This window comes from Merops nubicus, unplaced genomic scaffold, assembly GCF_000691845.1.
Source record: "Merops nubicus isolate BGI_N331 unplaced genomic scaffold, ASM69184v1 scaffold15029, whole genome shotgun sequence".
In the NCBI taxonomy this organism is placed as follows: domain Eukaryota; kingdom Metazoa; phylum Chordata; class Aves; order Coraciiformes; family Meropidae; genus Merops; species Merops nubicus.
Window position 1 is genome coordinate 62573 of NW_008631789.1, and position 20284 is coordinate 82856.

General features: G+C 47.8%; 1 protein-coding gene across 1 annotated transcript; it reads right to left on the minus strand.

Moving 5' to 3' along the window:
- Positions 1–677: 677 nt before the first annotated feature.
- On the minus strand, positions 678–16201 carry RS1 (retinoschisin 1). The gene is made up of 6 exons (XM_008947708.1): positions 16133–16201; positions 8032–8057; positions 7637–7742; positions 2425–2566; positions 2087–2282; positions 678–975 (listed from the first exon to the last, which is right to left on the minus strand). Exons 1-6 carry the CDS (start codon positions 16182–16184, stop codon positions 823–825), a joined length of 675 nt encoding a protein of 224 aa, XP_008945956.1. The 5' UTR covers positions 16185–16201; the 3' UTR covers positions 678–822.
- Between the last annotated feature and the right edge of the window lie 4083 nt (positions 16202–20284).

Below are 20284 nucleotides of genomic sequence, written 5' to 3' on the forward strand. Positions count from 1 at the left end.
CACTCAGCACACTCTAGGGATTAGGCCATGGAGGTCAAAGCAGTTAACAAGAGCAAGTCCTTGTTCCTGTGCCCAAACACCCACAGGGAGCAAAGCAGCCTGGGTTCCCTGGGATGTGTCAGTGCAGAACCAGAGAGAATGAGGAGAGGGTTCAGCCTCACAAAGCACTAATGCCTATCCCAAAAGCAGCCACAACAGCTCAGGCCAGATGGAACCTGATACAAGGGGACATGAGGTGATTTGGGAGTGTGAGATAGAAGCGGGGCCTCTTGTACAGGGGACAGGCCAGACCTGTCCCCAGCTCTGTCTCAGGGATGGCAGAGACCTTCAGGAGGAGCTTGAGGAAAAGTAGTGTGAGATGTTGGCCCTGGCACTAGAGTCCTCCCTTAGCCCTGGTGGGGCAGCAGGGTGTGCCTGGGCTTGGGGACAAAACTCAAGCACAGACCCATCTTCCCCAAGAGAGTCCAAGCCTTCAAGCCTTGCCTTTGGACCCCACCTGCATTTACTTTGGCCTCCACAGCACACTGCCATGATGATTTCCCCAACCTAACACCAGGGCCGGAAGCCCTGATCATAGGATCAAAGGTGCAGCCACGAACCCTCCCGCCTTCCCTAATGTGTGCCAGATAAACAGCCGTCAGCTTCTCAGCAGGATTTAGCTCTATCACCAGGTGTGGTGTGAAACAACGTTTTATTCAGGACAACCCTTCCCTCTGCAGGTTGGGCATCGACACCGCAGGAGGGCGGCCACAGCTGGCGGCAGGGGCGAGGTGGGGCGGCCGCCCAGGAGGACACCTACACTTCTACTCCAGGAGCCAGCGCTCAGCCGCACTTGCCCAGGCACTCGAGGAGCTCCATGCGGATGGCGATGCGCACGTGCCAGCCCAGCGGGATGAGGCGGATGTAGCGGGCCACGATGGGCGGCCGCAGCAGGTTCTGCACCGAGGACGAGCGGTCCGAGTTGCCGTAGAAAACCTGAGGGGAGAGGTGTGGGCAGGTGGTTAAGGAGCTAGAAATGCTGCCCCGCGAGTCTGAGGTGCCTGTGTAGAGCAGATGAGGAGGAAGAGGCTCTCTCTCATCCACACCCAAAATAAAAGACTTCAAAAATAGCCAGATGGAGACAATTTTTGTCACACTGTCTGAGTTTTCTGAGTATCTCACTTGCCCCACATCATTCCTGCACTTCTTCTGGTTAGGCTATACTTAATCTCATCCCATTCTCTCTCATTTGCGTTCCCACAGCAAGGCACCATGTGTTTGGAGTGAGCGTGGTTGACTTTGGCTGTGTGTAGTTCATGAGCCAGGCTCCCCCAGAAATACCAGTACAGACAAAAACTGTATTTGAGGGCACTTTTCCCACTGCTTGGCCACGCTGTCACATCTCCTGCTGCCATGACCTGTTTTTCAGGGAGAGCTCAGCATCTCCCTGAGCCTCTTGTTCTGGGACAGGGCCATCCCCACAGATGGACACTGAAGGCAGCAGCTGTGGCATCCCCTCAACCCAGCTGAGCTGCACAAGGGACCACAGGCACCATTGTAAGGTCTCCCCAGTACAATTTTTTGCATCAAACTAACCACTTACAAGTGCAGTGGGTTGTGATTTAATGAGTTGCAGATTTTGTCTCAGAGGGTTTTCTGCATCATCATTGTGCACTAGCCCTGGACTTAGGGCAAAAGAAGGAGCCCCATTTTGCAGTGCCCAGGCAGGGCTGAGGTTGTGTGGCTGCAGCCAAGAATGGGTTTTTATCACGGAGGTACTGCCTCCCCTGCCATGCCAGCTAATGCCTCTGAGCTTGATCTGGACTCCACTGCCATCATTAGAAAACTTAAAAAATGTATGTTGTCCTTCTGCAGCTGGTCAGCATGGCACTAGCTCTCACCACAGCAGGGATGCCTCCCTCTGTGCTGCACCTGGACATAGGGTAACCACAGGGCCCTATCCATCCTGCTGCTCCCACAGGGCCCTATCCATCCTGCTGCTCCCACAGGGCCGTCCTCTTGGGGAGCTTCCTCACCAAGACTCAATGTGCTCATGTCACCAAAATGCCACGCCTCCATCAGTGGCCGAAGAGCAAAGTCCACTGACCCGGTTGTTGCCAGTCTGGTCCTTGTAGTAAACCCAGTTGAGGTTTTCATCGGTGCGGTACTGCATGCTGTACTTGGTCATCCACTCATCGGCGTCGCAGCGCCCTTGCGTGAGGATCCCCGAGATCACCTTCACCTCCTTCAGGTCGATCTGCAGCCACTGCCCATTGTCCTGGTACTTGGAGAGCCACGCGCACCTGGGGGGATACCACCGACCCCGCTACTTTCTCTGCTGCTGCCCTCCTGGGCAGAACCTCCTGCGCCCATGCTGCTAGGGATCCCCAGCCCCCCACACCCACCTACCCACAGGACCCCTCGGGGAAGCATTTCTGGACTCACCCAAAGCCTTGGCCGTTGAGGCGGGCCTTGTTGGCCGTCCAGGAGGAGTACCAGCCCGTGTACTGCTCAGGGTTGGAGCAGCTTATCTGGTCAGGGGTGACAGCACCAGACTCGAAGCCCAGGGGCTTGTGGTAGGGGCACTCTGCAGAACAAGGGAAAAAATGCTTTAGTCCCTTAAACAGGTGGCTTTGTTTCCTAGGTGTGTCTGCACACTTGTTGTCCACACCCCCTGTAGTTTCATTGCTCCTTCTCATCCCTGGCCAGGATGCTGAGGATGCTCTTAAACTCAGATCACCACCCCCTGCAGTAATTGCTGCTATGGGGCCATGGGAGTTCTTAATTTCTAACTTCTCTTACGTGAATTTCTAACTCTTCTCCAACTTGCTAAACTGTACTGCCCGCAGCATTTTAGGGTGGAAAGTTTTATTAAGAGGTTGCACTCCAAATCTTGTTCTTGCAAGCTTGTGGAAGCAGATCTAGGCTGGATCCATTGAGCTGGATCCAGCCTCCAGGCTATCAGACTCTCTCTGGTCCTTGAGAAATGCCTGGCATAGCTTTTCTTGCTGGGCTTTATCGCCGCCTGCTCCTCCATTCATTGTCTTGATTTATGGATACGCCTGCACAGCAAAATTGCTGAACCTGCTCCTATCATCCCTTCACAAGCACTCTCACATCTTCTGCGTTTTCTGCTATGAGGACTATTTTTGTATCTGGAGATGGTCTTGTCTTGCAGAAAACATGTGGGTACTTTGGTGCCAGTGAGGTCTAATGCTTGGCCTTGCCAAAGGCTCCAGGATTTCCATCTGAGCTTTTGCCTTCAAAACTTCAGGCTGCCAAACCTGAACCCATAGCTGTCTTCTGTGATAGCAATTACAGCAAGACATCTCATGGCCGCAAAACCGCTGGAGGCAGAATTACTCATTCATCATTAAAACTTTTGGTGAAAGTTTCTTGCTCTGGAAGGCAAGCCTTTGGTGATGCTGCCATGCAGAGCACCTGTCTGCTACCCGGACCTAGTTATGGGGGTGTTTATTCTGTTCATTTTTTTATGTGATCAGGTTATCACTACGTATCGAGATAGACACAAAGAAAGCACTCATAAGCATCACATGGGGATTGACTGGGCAAACATCTATATCATGGGCAGCATTTTCTGATTTTGCAGCCTGTGGAGCAGGTGTGGTGCCCCAAGGGTAAATCACAGTTTCCAGTTTAGCGTAGTTCATTTCAGGGCGTAGTTCATTTCAAGGAGCAAAGGAAGCTCCGCACAGCTTCACTTGTGGGTAGGACATTTCCTTGCCTTAGCCATGCCTGACCGACCAGCGTGGTGCCTCGTGTTAAAAATGACCAACACGTGGGGAGCCTCTGTGGGTGCCCAGGGCCTGGCATGACTGCAGCCTGCCTGGTGCAGTCCTGGAGCACTGTGGCCACACGGTCAATGTCTCATTAGCAAGCTCCATGAGGTGAATACCATGTGCATCAATATCTCATTAACATATCTTGCTCAGCTGGTACCTCATTAACATGTTTTTCCCCATGAAAACACATAGCTGCTGTCCTACCTTCCTCCAGGCATGGAAACATCACTTTTTTCCACCGCGCTAGAACCCTCACTCCCCCTGTGGGAGAGGGCGGCTGCGCGGGACCGGGATGGCCCCGTGTGTTTACTACTCGTCAGGCTTATCTCGAATGCCACGTAACTTTACTTTTAGCAACACTAATCCGTAGAGCACACAACCATAATGCAATTAGCAGGTCACCTTCTGGTGCGTCTGGCCGTGCCACGCGCAGGGACCCGTGAAACAGATGCCTGGTGCCTGCCCAGCCAAACCAGCTGAGCTGTTTAACACCGTTACCACCGACCTGGAGAAAATTTGTGCGGCAGTTGTGGGGCTGGCTGCTCCTCTCTGGCCATGCCAGAGACAGCCCTGCAACACCACAGCGTGGCTGCTGCGCAAACCATCCCCAGGCAGTAGGGACACTGGGCCACGCCACCACAGCTGGGCTGGGCTGGACTGGGTGAGAAGAATGCAAAGACCCCCTGCCTGAGGAGAGAGACAGCTGGGAGATACAGGGACAACATCCATTATTCAGGAGAACAGCTTTCATTATTCAAGGAAGATCCCTTCATTACTCAGCTACATAATGCTAATGCATGAAAACACACTCCACATCTAGCCTGACCAGGAAACCTAGAGCTGCTCCTCTCGCACATGTGTCTCTCAAGCATGGATGGATCAACCCAACCTGCTCTGTCTCCTTTCCTTCCCTTGTTTTCAAACTGAAAGAGGGTAGGTTTAGATCGGACACAAGGAAGAAATTTTTTATGACACAGATGATGAGACACTGAAACAGGTTTCCCAAAAGAGGTTTGGATGGGGATTTGAGCAACCTGGTCTAGTGAAAGATGTCCTTGCCCATGGCAAGGGATTTGGACTAGATGATCTTCAAAGGTTCCTTTCAACCCAAACCATGATATGATTCTGTGATTCCTCAGTGCAAGGGACAGGAGGGTGGTACCAGGCTGTAAAAGGCTTTGGATGGAGAATTGTACACTGTTAGGGTTAAACAGCAAGAAAACATGGAGTAGGATCAGGCTGCCATGCCAGATGTAGATGCCAGTAGGGAGCCATCATGAGGAGATGGAATTCTGAAGGAGCTGGTCAGAGATTTTTTCTGGGCTGGCTGCAATGCAGCATTGCCATAAGGCCCTGTGGTGTGTGTGAGTATGCCAGTGCTGCTCCTTCCACTAGAATCCGGGACTGCAGGAAGCAGGGCGATCCTACATGGTGACCTGGAATGTATGGTAACCTCTGTTTGTCCAAAATACACCTTACTGCAGCTCCATGCAAAGGAATAGTTACAGATGGAGGATGTACAGGTACAGAGGGGCATCTTCCAAAGGGAGAGAGACTCAGACAAGGATGCAAGCACTGCAGGGATGTGCTGAAGTGCTGGGCTTAAACCCCCAACCCTGAATGAGGGTTGGCATATGGATGATGTCCACAACCAGGCAAGAAAGACCCTCCTGGTTGGTTTTCACCCAGGGTCTGGCCAGCCTTGGATGGGAACGGGTAAGAAGATCACCACCAGGTGTCCCCACCTTCCACATTAACTTGGAGGTGGGGCAAGAAGCCACCTCTGTAAGAGCTGATTCAGCATGTAGTGGCATTTGGTCATACAGTGGGTATGCTGTGCAAGGGTTCTGGTTTTTGAAGGGGATCTCTGACTCTTCACAGCAAGCAGTGTTCCCAGTAATGGTGGGACAAGACTGAGACAGGGAGGGAATTATGATGCTTTCTCCTGGCAATTACTATATGGTTGGGATTGGACTGGTTGCCTGGGTTCTTCCTTTCCCTATGGTCTGGTTTGGGAATTGACTTGCTCCTTTTTTTGCTATGTTATGTGTTGTGAGTGAATACATTGGTCTATTCATTCCTTCAGCAGTGGGCCACCTTAGATCTCTTGCATATCATCTAAGACCAGAGGGAAGGATCTAGCTCATGTATTGCCTATTAATGATAACATCCTTCCTAGCTGGGTAAGCAGTCAGCAGAAGATGTGCCTATCACAAGTGGGCTTTATGATGATGCTGTGACACAAAAAAGTTGTGAAGGCCGGGCTTCTGAAAGGGAGTGGTGAGCTTGGGCAGGGCTATGCCAGCTCAGACTCATGTTTGGCAGGGTCATACATGTGGGTTTTGTTCATAAGAGACTGAAGGAAACCCTCAAAACAAGAGCTACAAAATGCCTTTTCTGGAGCTCCTATAAGTGATTCTTCTGCATCACAGGGGCTATTTCTTCCTCTTCACGTCTGCTCCAGCAGGCAGCCCTGTGGAGATACCAGCTGCAGAAACTGGAAGGACAGAGCCTGAGACGACATGACCCTTTCATGGAGGGGATGTTTGGGGCCACTCTGCCCTAGGGGTGAGTCACCGCCCATGTACAGCAGATGACTGCTTCCCTTGTAGTTTCTCTGGTGAGGAAGAAGCCTGTGGGCAATGCCCAAGCTGGGCAAGCCCTAGGTGGATGTGGCCTCCCCAGTAGCAAGGGACATGGAGAGGGAGCTCAAGGGAAGCAGATGGCCCAGGAAGGATAACTGTAAAGCCTCTGCACTTGTCAGCCCCCTCATGCTATGGGAGAGAAACCTTCAGGCCCAACACAGACATGGGATAGAAGCACCTGGTTTTTTCCCCTCCCACCTCTGTTTGCCTGCAAGCTTTGCCAATAGTGTCATAACTTCTTGCCAATGCATGTTTTTATTTGCTTTCTAGCCCAACTCAGCTTTCACTTGGAGCTCTTCTAGAGTTACTCATTTTACCTCCTCCTCCTTCAGGACACCCATGCCAAACACTGAGCACTGGGGTGACCATCTTCCCCATTTATCTCCCCTGGGGGTAGCAAAACACATCTCAGGTTATTGCACAGCCTCCTGCAGAAGCTGGGAAGAGGTGTTTGCAAGTGGGCATAAGGCAGGCACCACTTTTGGCACTCAACTCCAAAGGGGGTGAACATTTCTGAAAATTGGTGTGATAGAGGCAAGCTTTGATAAGACAAGATTGCAGCTTCTGTGGGACATATGAACTAAACCTGATGATCAGCTGGGCATTGATAAAACCTTGCTGGGGTAACACATCAGGGAAAATGTGGCAGTTGCAGAGAATAACAAGGAAGGAGCTTGATCAGAAACCTATAAAACATCTGTGATGAATGGCTTAAGGAACTGGGCAGAAATCTCGAAGGAAACACAGTTATGGTCTTTTACTGTTCAAAAATATGCTGCAGAGAAAGAATAAATTGTTTTCCTTGACCCCTGGAGAGAGGAGAAGTTGTCACAGGCTGAACTGCAGCAAGGGAAAATAAGCCTAGGTAGTTTCCTAAAGCAAAACCTGCAGGTAGCAGTAGCTGTCCTAGGCAGTTTCTGGAAGCACCAGTGCCAAGGGCTGTAGGGACAGGGCAGGGCAGTGCCACCCTGGGTGACCTCCTGAGGCCCAGGCACAGCCGCTGCTGCTGCTGCCGCTCTGCCCAATGGTGCAGAGTCAGTCACCCTTCACCTCCCACCGGTGCAGATCCCCTGGCCCCAGCAGCAGCAGGGTTTGGAACAAGCACTGCCGTAGCGTAGCGTGCCGCCTCTGCATGCAGTGCAGGATGCAAAGGGGCAAGCTGCTGCAGGCCACCAGACAAGCACAGCTAAAAGCACGCTGGCGCATTACCTGGCATGCACTCTAAGCTGTTAGTCCCACTGGACCACACCGAGTTAGGACCTCCTTGGCAGTCGCATTTGCAAGCCTTGCTGTGCCACAGCTCCAGCCTCTCATCCTAAAGGGAAGGTAAAAATACAGTAATAAATCAACACAGCCATCGACAATAGTGGCACAAGGCTAAATCTGAATCCTGCCCACCCGGCTGCTGCACCTTCTCTGAGCCCCTTTTTTTGCACCAGCCCGGCACGAAATGTGGCGTGGCTCCCCCTTGGAGTCAGAGGTCGGAGCACATGCCTGGGCTTGAAGGCCCAGGTGCCATCCTTCCTTCTGCCCCGAGGCACTGAAGCTGGGCAGTGCCAGGCTCCAGCATTCACCCGGCACCCAAACCATCCAGAGGGACTTACCTCCCCTGTGGAGAGGGCCATCACAGCTGGGGCAGTGGGCATGGAGGGAAGAGGAGAGAGAGATCAGAAATAAAGATGCTGCAAGCGAACATCAGGAAATGCAATGAACATTTACTCCTGAGCTGGGGACAAATACATCGAGGAAGGACTGATGAATCTACCACATTTCCCCAGGCTGACTGCTAGGGGAAAGCAAGAGGATGTGGGCAGGAACAGGGCACTGCATGTTCTCATGTTCGTGCTACTCCTCCACTGCAGTTTCTTCCGATGCCCTTGGCATCTCTTCTTTTTGATCAGATACACATGAAACATCCTGAGGAGAAACCCATGCCCTCAGCCTCTGCTTTACAGCTAATTTCACCCCGTCCCTTTTTGCTGTCTTCCTGCCCCAGAGCTTCCCTTACCCGTTTTGTTCTTAAAATGTGTGAGCTGATGAACCTCAAGGGTGAAATCCCAGTCTGGTACCACCACAAATAGCTGGTGCCTTCAGAGAAGATGGGATACCCTGTGAGGTGCCTGTCCTGAGATTGCTGCCTCTAGATGGGCTGGAGGAAAACAAAATGTAAATAGGTCTTCCCAATCCATCTTGCTTATTCCCTTTTTTCCCTTTCTTAGAGAATATCAGTTGCTGTGACCGTAGAGGAAGAGCCACTATTTTTGTAATGTCTGACCTGTTTTATCTCCTGCCTTTCACTCAGGAATGGCTTTTTTTATGAGCCCTTTCCTTGCTGAAATGGTTCTCTGGCTTTGCAGTTAAGTCCAAAGCAGACTACATTAATATCATTTGGAGTGGCAGAATAGTGCCCAGTCAACTGAAAATAAGATAATTTTTAAAAAATAGACCCATGACTGCTGATAACTCATCAACACAAGTCAAATGCCAAATGTCAGGTTTTCAATGGTAGCAGGGAATCTGCAAACCGCTAAGGACCAAGCTGCCAAGCAGGTGAAAAATTGTGCATAGAAGCCATGAGAAACCCACAGCTCCAAACAGAGCTTTTGTGAATAAGAAAAGAGGATATTTTCACCAAACGAATTAGACTCTGAATTATTCACTGAAATCTAGTTATGATTTATTCATTCACACACTGTCACTTTCTGAGCCTAGGAAGCTCCAGCTAATGCTGGGAATTTACATCTCACATTTCTATAGCAAGTTGCATCTCAAAAGATTTACAAACACTGTGCAATTATCATCAGCTGAAATATAAACTTTATACAAAGTTCTGTTTATTACTGAAACTTCTCCTTGAGTGTGACACTTAGCCTGAATGTATCGAGTCTGAAAGAAAAACCCCAGCAAAGAACAAAATGATAAATAAATTTTTAAAAAATCCTTTCTTTAACCCAGATGCGATCTCCTTTGTTCCAGTGTCCCAGGGCAGCATTTCTGGTATCAGGAACTTACCACATTAACCCAAGGCATTGGCCCTGGCATCTGTAAACATCAGTCTACAATAAAAAGATGTGGCTTTCAGTCAGACCCAAGACGAAGACAGGGGCACCCAGGCTCCATCAAGCTCAGGAGGAAAATGTGGGTGCATGTCTCCGGATCTGGTGTCTTAAAATGTGTAGGCTGAGGGCCTTTTACAACATGGTGCTCCACCTTTCCCAGCACAGATGTTACCCTGCCAAGTCTCGTGACTCCACTGTGCAATAAGAAAACAAAGGTGGAGGTGCAAGCCCAAGGCCACACAGCACCTTGCCACCTCCATGTTGTGCCCCACACAGTGTGAGGGGTGGTTTAAGTTAATGCTGTCTGTTGTCAGACAAATATGATACAAACCAAGACATTATCAACTATCAAACCTGGACTGCCTTTGCCAATAAAAATGACAAGTACGTCTCCTGCCCGCTTGATGCTCTGTTTGATGATGATGCTGGTGTGGCACTGGCACCAGAGGCATGGGAGCCAGGCTGGCAGGCACCTCTCCTGCCCCTCCAGCCTATGCTATGATGGCCCTTCTCAGCAGGACAGGCACCCTGCTCCAGCAGCACCAGCCGTGCCAGCTTTGTTACCCTGGGATTTGGCAGCTCCCCAGCTATTACAGCCCACCATACATCCCCACCAGCCAGGTCTGAGCTCAAGGGGCTGCAGCCCTGGCTCCTCAAGTCTGCAGGCATTCAAGTTTCATTTATAAATGTACATTCGCTACATGTTTCTTAAACTCTTTATTTTCACTTTTGGAAGACTGATTTTTGTGGAAAACCATTTTGTGGGTCATTTCCTGTTTTCCTCCTGGCAGTTAAATGCACTTTTGCCTGGCAATGACCTGACAAGTAAGTGGAACCACGCAGAGGTGAAAGCAAAGGTGCCTACTACACCTCTCTGCCTAAATACTTGCCTTGGGCTTCAGGGGCTACAGAGAAAACTTAGTAAACAGAGTAGAAAATTAACATGCTCTGTACAGGAATAAAATATTTGTCTCTCTTCCAGTGCATACCAGCTGCCCACTTACGTGTGTATCAGGTACATTTGCCTAGCATGAGGAAGCCTGTATTGTGGAGAAGCCTGCTCTTGTTTCCTTGGGGAAAGGGGATGTGCATTACCAGGCTGATGCAGAATATTGCTTTGGGTCTGTGATGAGCCCTTCATCAGGCCTCCTGAGTGCCTGCCTGGATTTTTGAGAGGCAAGATCAAAATTTGGCACCTCATTGACAGATGCAGCTAGAAACCTAACGCCTGTAAGTGAAACAACAACAAAAAAAGGAATAATTTTAAGCTGAGTGGGTGTATGGTAGCACCTACTCAACCACCAGGAATAAATCCTCCTGCCCTGGCTGCCCCCGTGTTGCTTGGGTGGCTGCACCTGGCCAGTGATGCCTGCTCCTGAGCTACAAGATCAGGGCTTTAGGGGTTTTAGGCTTCTCAGCCAGGGGACATTAACTGCAAATCAAGTGAGGGTGTTTCAAACACATTGATTTCAAGCACAGAAGTCCTTTTTTTAAGTACAGTGTGTTATTGGGTCAGCCCTGCAACACACAGTGGTGCAAAGGCCATGCCAGGGCAGGGGAGCCATCCTGTCACCCCTCTGGCTGTCCCTGCTGGGCTGGGGCCTCCACCCCCAGCTGCATGGTTCAAATAGGAGGTTAACTTGGCCTCTTTGAGCTAGAAGAGGTTAACTGCTATGGGCTCACTCCTATGAGCAGCTCAGCCATCCAACCCCAGGCAGCCCCAGCCTGCGGCACAGAGGAACAGCAGGCTTGGCTCGGGGTAAGCATGGCACCAGATGGGCCAAATGGCCTGCCTGGGCAGTGTGACCTGATAACCTCTGGCATTGGGAGAGGAAAAGATGCCCTTGCCTGCAGTCGGCCAGCAAAAGTAGTAATTGATATATTGGTGTGTTTACAGCTGTGATGGGCTCTGTCCTACAAAGGAAATGAAGAGGAAAGCTGGCTGCCAATAGTCTAAAAATGTGATGGGCAGCATGCTTTTATAGAGAGTGTGTTTGCCTTCAAGGAAGGTTACAAAGATAATTGATAATTGTAGGTCAGACAGAACAAATTACTGCAATTCATGGGAGAGTCATAAGTCCTGCACAGCTGCCGGGGGCTGTTGTTTTAAAAGTACAGGCCTGAAAAAAATCCCAAAACATTAAAAAGGAAAGAGCCCCATTTACAGCCCCTGCAGTGCCCCAGAACATTCAGTGAAATAAATTACTCTCTCTGTGTGTTTGTGAGAGGCAGGGCAATAAGGCATGCCTCTCCCTGGTCCTTCCACCCCGCCCCGCAGCATGGCACATCCAATGCCCTGTGGTGCACAAATGCCACCCCATAGCATCAGGGGTTGAACAGGCACCAGGAGATGATTTTGTGCCAGAATGTCCATCCTGGCAGGGCTGGGCTGGAGCACGGGCCCTGGGATGGGCTCAGTCAGCACCTGCTGCAGAGCAGGTTGGAGAGGAGAGATACCCCAGGGACTGACCAAGACTTGGGGACAGAAAGAAACGAGCTGGCAGAGGCAGTCCTGGGAGTCTGGGAGGGGAAGGACAAAGGTTTCCTGAGGTGGAATTAGGATAAATCAGCCATCACAACATGGTGCTAGCTGGGGAAAGGAAGGGGCAAGCAGTAGCAAGGAGGCTCCGCTTCTGGCATTTTAATGACAGGAACAGGTAACTGTGTGTCTCAGAAAATGTGTGGTCATTAAGAATGTGGTTAAACAAGAGTAAGAAAGGAGGAAAGTAAGTGTGGGCAGAAGTAACACTGCTAAAGGCTGAGCATATTTCAGTAAGGTCAGCTCTGACTTGAATATCCTGACCACAGAGCCACAACAGCTCTTAATGACAGATATACAAGCATGAGAAAGCACATTATAAAATAAACCAGAGAAATAAAATATAACATGGGATAAATGTCAGTCACTCAATTTACTGGAATAAGTTCACATAAACCTGGTCATTGCAGGCAAAGCATGTGGAAAATGTGAATGTCTTTGTTTATTTCTTGACTTTAGAATTTAGGTGGCCTAGAAGCTTCAGATGGAAAATAGTTAATTTTGCCTCTCATCTCTGCAAGCAACATCTCAGTTTAACAGAGCTCAGAGAGACAAGAAAAATTATTTTCTCTCCTCGTGTCCCAGTGGAGAGCACTCCCCCTATGATGCAGCACTTTCCCAGTGCGGTGGCCTCTGCTGCATAGCTAGTCACCTGCTTCCCTTCTGCATCTGCGGGCCATGGGGCAGGGGAAAGCAAACAAGCTTAAAAGCAGAAAAAAATGTGACTGGAGCCCCAAAATGCTGTCACAGAAATGAAAGAGGTGACTGGAATGAACGGCACTGTTTTTATCATGTTTTTGAAAGGCACACCATTGCAAGTCCCTGTTTTCCTTGAGCACCACGTTAGAGAGCATCAGGAAGCAGGGTTAGGTAAGGTGGTCTGTAAGCAACGCAGAGGGTCAAGACTGAAAAAAGCGTTGCAGTACCTCTGTGCCCACTGGGCACTACTTTGTGGGTTGCTATATTATTAACCTAAGCTATTGTTACATCCCGGCCCCGGAAATCATGCCAGGCAAGTGAGCTGACTCACATCAGGCTGCGCCAGACTCAGTAGCAAGGTGCATTTGGGGAAGCTGTCGCATCCCAGGCCATCATCCCACAGGGCATTTTCCCAGTCTCTCCTTGCCCCTGCACCAGTGGCGATGGCCCCAAGGCACCCTGCTGCAGCCACAGTAGATCCTCAGGTGCCCCAGGCAGGCATAGTCCTCTCACCCATTGCTTCATGATTCCTTTTGTTGTTTTTTCCCCTAGGGCTTTTTCCATGGTCATGCTAAACCGGCTCCATGGGACCATGTCATGGAAACAGTGCCTTTATTTCTAAAAACTGCAGTTTTTAAATGGTCCCTGTGAGCTATGCTGGCAGGCAGAGACCCCCAGAGAATATGCAGCTCTGTACCCGCACTGGCCTTGTGAAAGCAGGGTGTTCATCCAGGAGCTCTCACCACCTAAAGCCACACTGGGACAAATTCTCAGCCTGTTACCCCTGTAGATCATACGCTGGCCCTGGTACCCCCCAGGAGGACACCACTGCCCCAGCACACATCAGGCTGCGAAGGCTCATCTCTGCTGATCACCAACAGGCACACTCAGAGCCAGAGACTGAGGGCAGGAGACCAGCACGAGCATCAGCCTGCAGAGGACAGAAGGGCTCATGCTTTGTGCTAAGATACTCTTGCGTGCTTTAATGTGGCTGCTGTTCTCCTCATTCATTTTGTGGGGATTTTTCATGGTTGTTTTTTTTTTTTCATTTCCATTTAATCTTCTTTATTTGAATGACTTTTACTTGATTTCTATTTTCATTCATTTGTATTGTCGCATTTAATATTTACTGGTATTTATCTGAAAGCGATAAAAACCACGTTTAAGTAATTACAGTTATACCTATTTAATTCATATTAATTTCTCTTTCATGCCTGCTGTCTCCATAAGGTTTCCACTATTTTTTTTTTTAATGTTGTGAAATTATTTGGAAAAAAAAAGTAAGAAGTTTGGAAAAAAGTCAGTCTTTTCCCCTTTTCTTCCTAAGACATGTGTAATCATCTTTTCTCCCAAAGTGTTGCTTTGAAAATTTTTTGGCAATTCCTGCTCTTACTGACATGTTTGTTCTTTCCTGCTTAGAGCTATGCAGAACATTGCCTGCATAGTAATTTCATTAGAAGTATTGATTATGCCAAAGGGTGGCACTAAAGATGTTATTTGTTGTGATTTGAAGGCGGGTTTGGGCCTTTGACTTTGGTTCGGGTTTTGGTTTTTTTTTTCAAAAGCTGCAAAAAACAGAGAGGAAAAAAGGAAATCCACTCTCTTAAACTGCTGAGATCTGCTTATTTCCTGACGTGTAGTGATCACACTCAATGTGCTAAAAGCATATTCCTGTCAGTCGAGGGCTCAGGGTGCTCCCCCTCACCATATGGAGGGGGCCCAGCAGCTGCTGTGGCTCTCGTCACAGGAGCCTGCCTGCTGCACCATATGCTGCTGCTGCTGCTCCTGCTGCTGCGGTGGTGTCTCCAGCACACACGAGCCCAGCCAAGGCGCGGGGGCTGGGGGTGCCTCTCTAAGCCACTTGCTCTGCCAGAGAAAATAAGCTAAGCAGCTTATCATGGCACCAGTGCACGTGGTTCGGAGGACTGACCTAGCGGCACCTTCTCCGTGGCAGGAGAGGCAGGAGCGTGAGGGGGCCCTGGGCAAAGGGGTGCTGCTCACCCTTTAGCCAGAACAGGACACTTGGACCATGAAGCAGAGAAAAACTGTAAATGAAGAAGATAAATTAAATACTGAAGGAGCGATGCCTGGAAAGTGATCCTTCAAGCAGTTCTTCACTGCAGGCTCTCCAAAAATATCCTGTTGTGTGGGTGTCTATTAAAAGCAGAGCAAGGGATTCAGAGCAAGGTATGAACTCATTCCAAGGACTAATTGCAGTTACGCCACCCATTGGGAAAAAATTCTGGAGTCTGGGTAAAAACAGCCTTCCAAGAAGCTCAGGCACCAGTACTTCCCATGTGAAACAAAGGAGAACGAAGAGGTAAGTTATCAGAAGGACACACAAATAATTGCTGGAAGGAAGACCTATTAATTGGACAGAGTGGGCTCAGCATAACAGGATGAAGGGAAGGCATGGCTAGTAGATGAACACTTCCCTGCCCGTGAAATTTGGTAGACCAAAATAATCATTGGAAACGGAAGAAAATTCACAAAGCAAAACAGTGAGAATTCAACATCTATGAGGGGAAAAGCTGGACTGTCTGATAAATCTGTCCCATGTACTGGCAGATCATACCCTACTCACTCATTAATGTTGGTAAATACTGCTCAAGACACAGCAAGAGCAACTTCAGCCTTGTTTAAGATAATAGTAACTTTGCCAGTGGCTTCAATGAAGCCACAAGTTCAAACACAACCGAGAAAATGATCTCCCCATTCCACAGATGAGTTAATTGAAACAGAAGGAGACTGTGACCCTGAATTTTCTGGCTTCTTCTATCTCCTGCTTACCTGCTATCATTGCTACTTTTCAAAAAATTAAATTTAAGAAAGCCTCAATATTGGTAAATACTTTTGCCATTTTCATGACTTACGGTTTCTTTTTGTTCTTAAAGTGCCTTTGGATGTCATTTCCAGGCCAAAATACCTAAAAGAGCCTTTAAAAAAAGGCAGATCTCCACCAGCAATGTCTTGCCGCTAGAGAAAATGATCAGGTTTTGATTAATCAAGAGTTTTGATTAATGAAAGACCTGTCTTTCATGTTATACTGTACCTCATTTTTGAAATCAGCATTATTATTTACTCACTGGCTCAGCTGCACTACAATTTTCTTAGCAAATTCATATTTTGACAAATTATATGGCAAATTTTTTACACTGCAATTAGTTTGTGAAACAGAGTTTTACTACTGAATATTCATAGAGCTGTAAGAATACTGCTCACTCATGTACATAAATTACACATCTCCTCCACAATTTTGCCTTTCCCCATATTATTATGCTTCCATGAGAATGTAGAGAAGAGCTTGCTCTGTACCCCACAGCCCCTGGCAGAAGAAAGAATTGTGGATGAAACAAGAAATACAAAGAGGGACATCTGAAAGTGCCTCTCAGGAGGCAAAGTGCATACCTTTGTACCAGAAAAGAAGAGACAGCAGGACGCTTCCCATCTTGAACCGCATCTTTCCCTTCCTCTTTTGGGAATAGCTCCTTTGCGTGCTGTTTGGCTTGCTGGGAAGGCATGAGATTAACTTAAGCATTGCCTAAGCACCTTACTCTCCTCCATTCTCATGATTTTATCAAGTGCCATCAAGCCAACCACATAATTATTACTGTCAAGTTCCATCCTAGAAGATGTGTCACGTATAACAGTTTTTTAAAAGATAGAAAGTACAGAGGTATTGACACTCTGAGTGTGAATCTGATTGTGTATGCACACATATGTTTACATAAACAAGGATATATCCACTTAGAATCCACATATACCCCCTGTAGAAATGCAGATGTCTAATGCATTATATGTATATATTGTCTCTTGTATGTAAGTATGTATTCATTTTCTTCCACCCCTATTATTTACCTCTACACTATCAATTACTTTCCTAATAATTTCTGTGTGTAGAAATCTGCCCTGGCCTTACTGCTCCTTCAGTCACCTAATTGCAAGGGGCTGAAAACTGCAATTAGTAGATCAAACAGAAATAGCACGTCTCAGTTGTTCACTTGCCAAGCGGTGTAAATCTCAAACCAAAAAAGTAAACCTCTGTTTGCTAACAGTTTTACCCATAGTATCCTTTCAACCAGTTTACATCAAAGAGAGTTACACATTTGATTTTAAAATGTCTGAAAGTTTGAAGGCAACAACAGACCGCTAGTGATTCCAGCGGATCTTGCACCCATTCCTCCAATCTCTGTTAATTATATGCAATTAGCAGTGAATTTTTAATGGAGGTAATTGAAAGCAATTGCTTCAGAAGCAGCTTTCTTTGTTTCAGAAAATCTTGGATTATATGCACAGGGAATAGACTAAAGTGCTGCATAGATCATTTGGGCTGCTGCTGAATTAAGCTAAACCTGTCTCTAGTCTTCTGGTCCACACCCATTCAAACAATGCTGCACAAACAAGGGTGCTGACTTTTCAGAAACAGCCCCCTCAGTAGGATTCATCCCCTCTCCTTTCAGGTATGCCCTGTAAATGAGATGTCAGGTACAGTATCCCTCTGCAGTCACACCTCCAGCAGATACATCCCCACCTTGCCAGGGTGTGCAACACAGATGAGATGGGGCTCCTGCCAAGGGTGCTCACTGCTTTGCTCAGCCTCAGGCAGTTTAAACTCCTCAACCCAACACTTCTCCCACTTTAATCTACCCTTGGAGAGATGGCAGATTATTGCCAGCAAACCCGTGTATGGACATGGCCATCCTGCTTCATGGACCTGAGCCAGCTCACCCCAAACAATGAGGAGCATCAATGCATAGCAAAGTGAGCAAGCAGGGCAGCTCGTCTCAGCACCAGGAAGGAGATTATTCTCCTAAGGGCAGGGGGCCGCTCCTGATTTTTTCTCAGAGGCCTCACGCTCATATGCAGCACCCATCTCAGGGCAGCAAGACCCACCAGAAGGTCCAGCCAGAGGATGAACAAACGTGAGCGTCATTGAGGGTACCAGAGCAGGCTCTGGGCACCTGCCACGGTGTAGCATTTTGCTCTAGGCTCTACACAGTACCTTGGCAAGGCTGGCTGTCTCTCTCTCTTTGGTGTCTGGTCTAAAATGGGCTGCCACAGAGACAGAGATTTCCAGAGCTATTGAAGACACTGAGTTATCTATCCCCTGTCTGCACCGATGAACACTTGGCACCTAAATCCTATGGGCTTGAAAATCCCAGCTTAAAAATTCCTAAATGCCTTCAACCATGTATCTCTTGGAAAAACAGACCAGGGCTTCAGCCTTTCTCCTTGTAGTCTCACAAATGCAGGCCACCAGAAGGCAGAGTTGCCACTGAGAGAGAAATCACCTACTATATTTAAAAAAAAAAAAAAACAAAAAAAAACACAACCAAATTCTCCCCCATCATTTCAAGCAGTACAAAATCAACTTGGTTTATTGCCAGCTCCACACTCCAAATAGGTCTTGATTTTGTGTAAGACATGCAATAGCTCAGGGATCACATTTAGAAATAACACAGCTATTATGAAAGAACATTTCATCCAAAGGGACACCCTCAAGACTGGTGGCTCTCCAGTTATGAAATTCCATCCCAACAGAAAAAAAAAGGCAGTCTTTGTTTAAAAATATGTTTATAGAATTAAAAAACCAAAATTGGTTCACATGAAAAGTAGAAGAGCCTTAAAATTAGTGTCTCTTTATAAATATGATGCAATTCAGTCCCTCTGTATTTACTGGATTTGATGGTCCTTCATTTTAGTAACTGTAAACTGCAAAACCATACTGCCACTGCAGACATCATTGCTAAATGTATCAAAGTGTTAATTTGTAGCAAGCATACAAATACTTTCAGGTACAGAAGACAGAAAACATTTTAAAGACAGCACAAAATATGGCACCAGAAAGGGCTACATTTGCCCTTTTAAAAAAAACCCAAAGTTTTAAGAAGGATAGAAAATAGCCTGGCATCATTTATGGAACAAAACTGTGGCTGGTACAAATAGTCCAAAGTAGGCCAGGTTGGTGACATCCACACTACTATGTAAAGCAGAGGCACGAAGTGCCTGGGCAGTTTCACTCTTTTGACCATACATCTTACCAAGGTCCAGCTCATGTCACATTTGCTTTACAATATGTTGGTGTGTTTTCATGGACATCAGATATCTTGGTGCATTTTCTTCCCCCAGACTGTGGGAATTAACTCAAAGGAGTTAATTTGGTCTGCACCACTGGGATGCTTTTAGACCATGAAGTTGAGAGTACAGCTTGTGTTTCCAGGGGCACAACATGAAGGCAGAGGGGTACATAAGGGTGCAAAGCCCCTGGGATGGCAGGGTGAACAAAGCCAAGTGGAAGCTGTTTAACACATGCTGGGGATGCTCCCTGGCATGTGTCCTTCCTCAGCTGTGTTAGCTGACCTTGAGCCACAATTTTACCAGGAGTTTGCTAAGAATTAACCAGCATAGTTGACTGAAGGACAGTGTGCCAGTCCATACCTTAGCCTTCCTTTGTTAACAGATATACATATAGCTCAGCACCATCTGAGGAGCCCCATGCCAGTATCTTATGCAAACTTAGGGCTTTCTGCCTGTAGCTTTCTCCTTATAAAAAAATGAATTTGCTTCTGAGCATGGCAGAGCTGTGCATCCATGAGCTCTCAAAACACATACATGGGCATGGAGTCCTCCCAGGCACCTGACTGACCAGCAGCATGCACATATGTCCTCGGAGGGGAAGAAGGAGGCAAAAGCAGTCATGTATGAGAGAGAAGTGCAACTCCACATATCAGCTTCATGCTTCTCCCAAAGTGAGAGCGCCAGACAGCTAAATCAGAGCAGTGTGCACAGAGTCATGTGTATGGGAGCTGAACACACACGACACACAAAGTCTCAGCATGAATGCGTGACCGGCACACTTCAGTTTTAGCATAGCTGGGGAATGTACAAAATACACATTTATATATGTATGTGTGAACCACAGGCATCTCTCAGAAGCAGGATACTGATGTGCTAAGAGAACAAGACTGTCAATGCTTTCAGAGCTTAAATCAAATTATCAGGAGCTAGGTCCTCTTGAAATGGATGGTGCTTTGATGGCCTACACACACTGAAAATCTGATTCTTGAAATAAAATGTTCTTTCCACGTGTCTGAAGTGTGAGCTTAAAAGGAGCCTTCTTCCTAAATGTAAGAAAACACGATGCAGATTGTTACCTAGTGCTGGCCACCAGAATCAGGCCAAATCCCTGTAATGCAAGCACCTCGGGTGGGCTGTGGCTGTCATTGGCAGGGCAGGCACCATGGGATCACCATTTCTATTAGATGGGAGGTACCCACACCAAAAAAATTGCCTACCCAACATTAGGAGAAATCTAGCCATAACTGATTTGTCTTTGAGTCTACATCCTGGAAAGGGCCCATCTGTGGAAGACAGTTTACCCAAAAGGCAGGACACATTGCTCTGGCTTTCCCACACCTTGGGCTGTGCGCACACTGCAAATCAAGCTAAGCAGAGGAAAGCTAGGCCTGAGGACATCTGAACTTTCAGGCTGCAGGATATACAGTCCCCTGGTGTTTTTACAGTGCTTAATGTTATGATAATCCTGCTAGGTCTCACTGT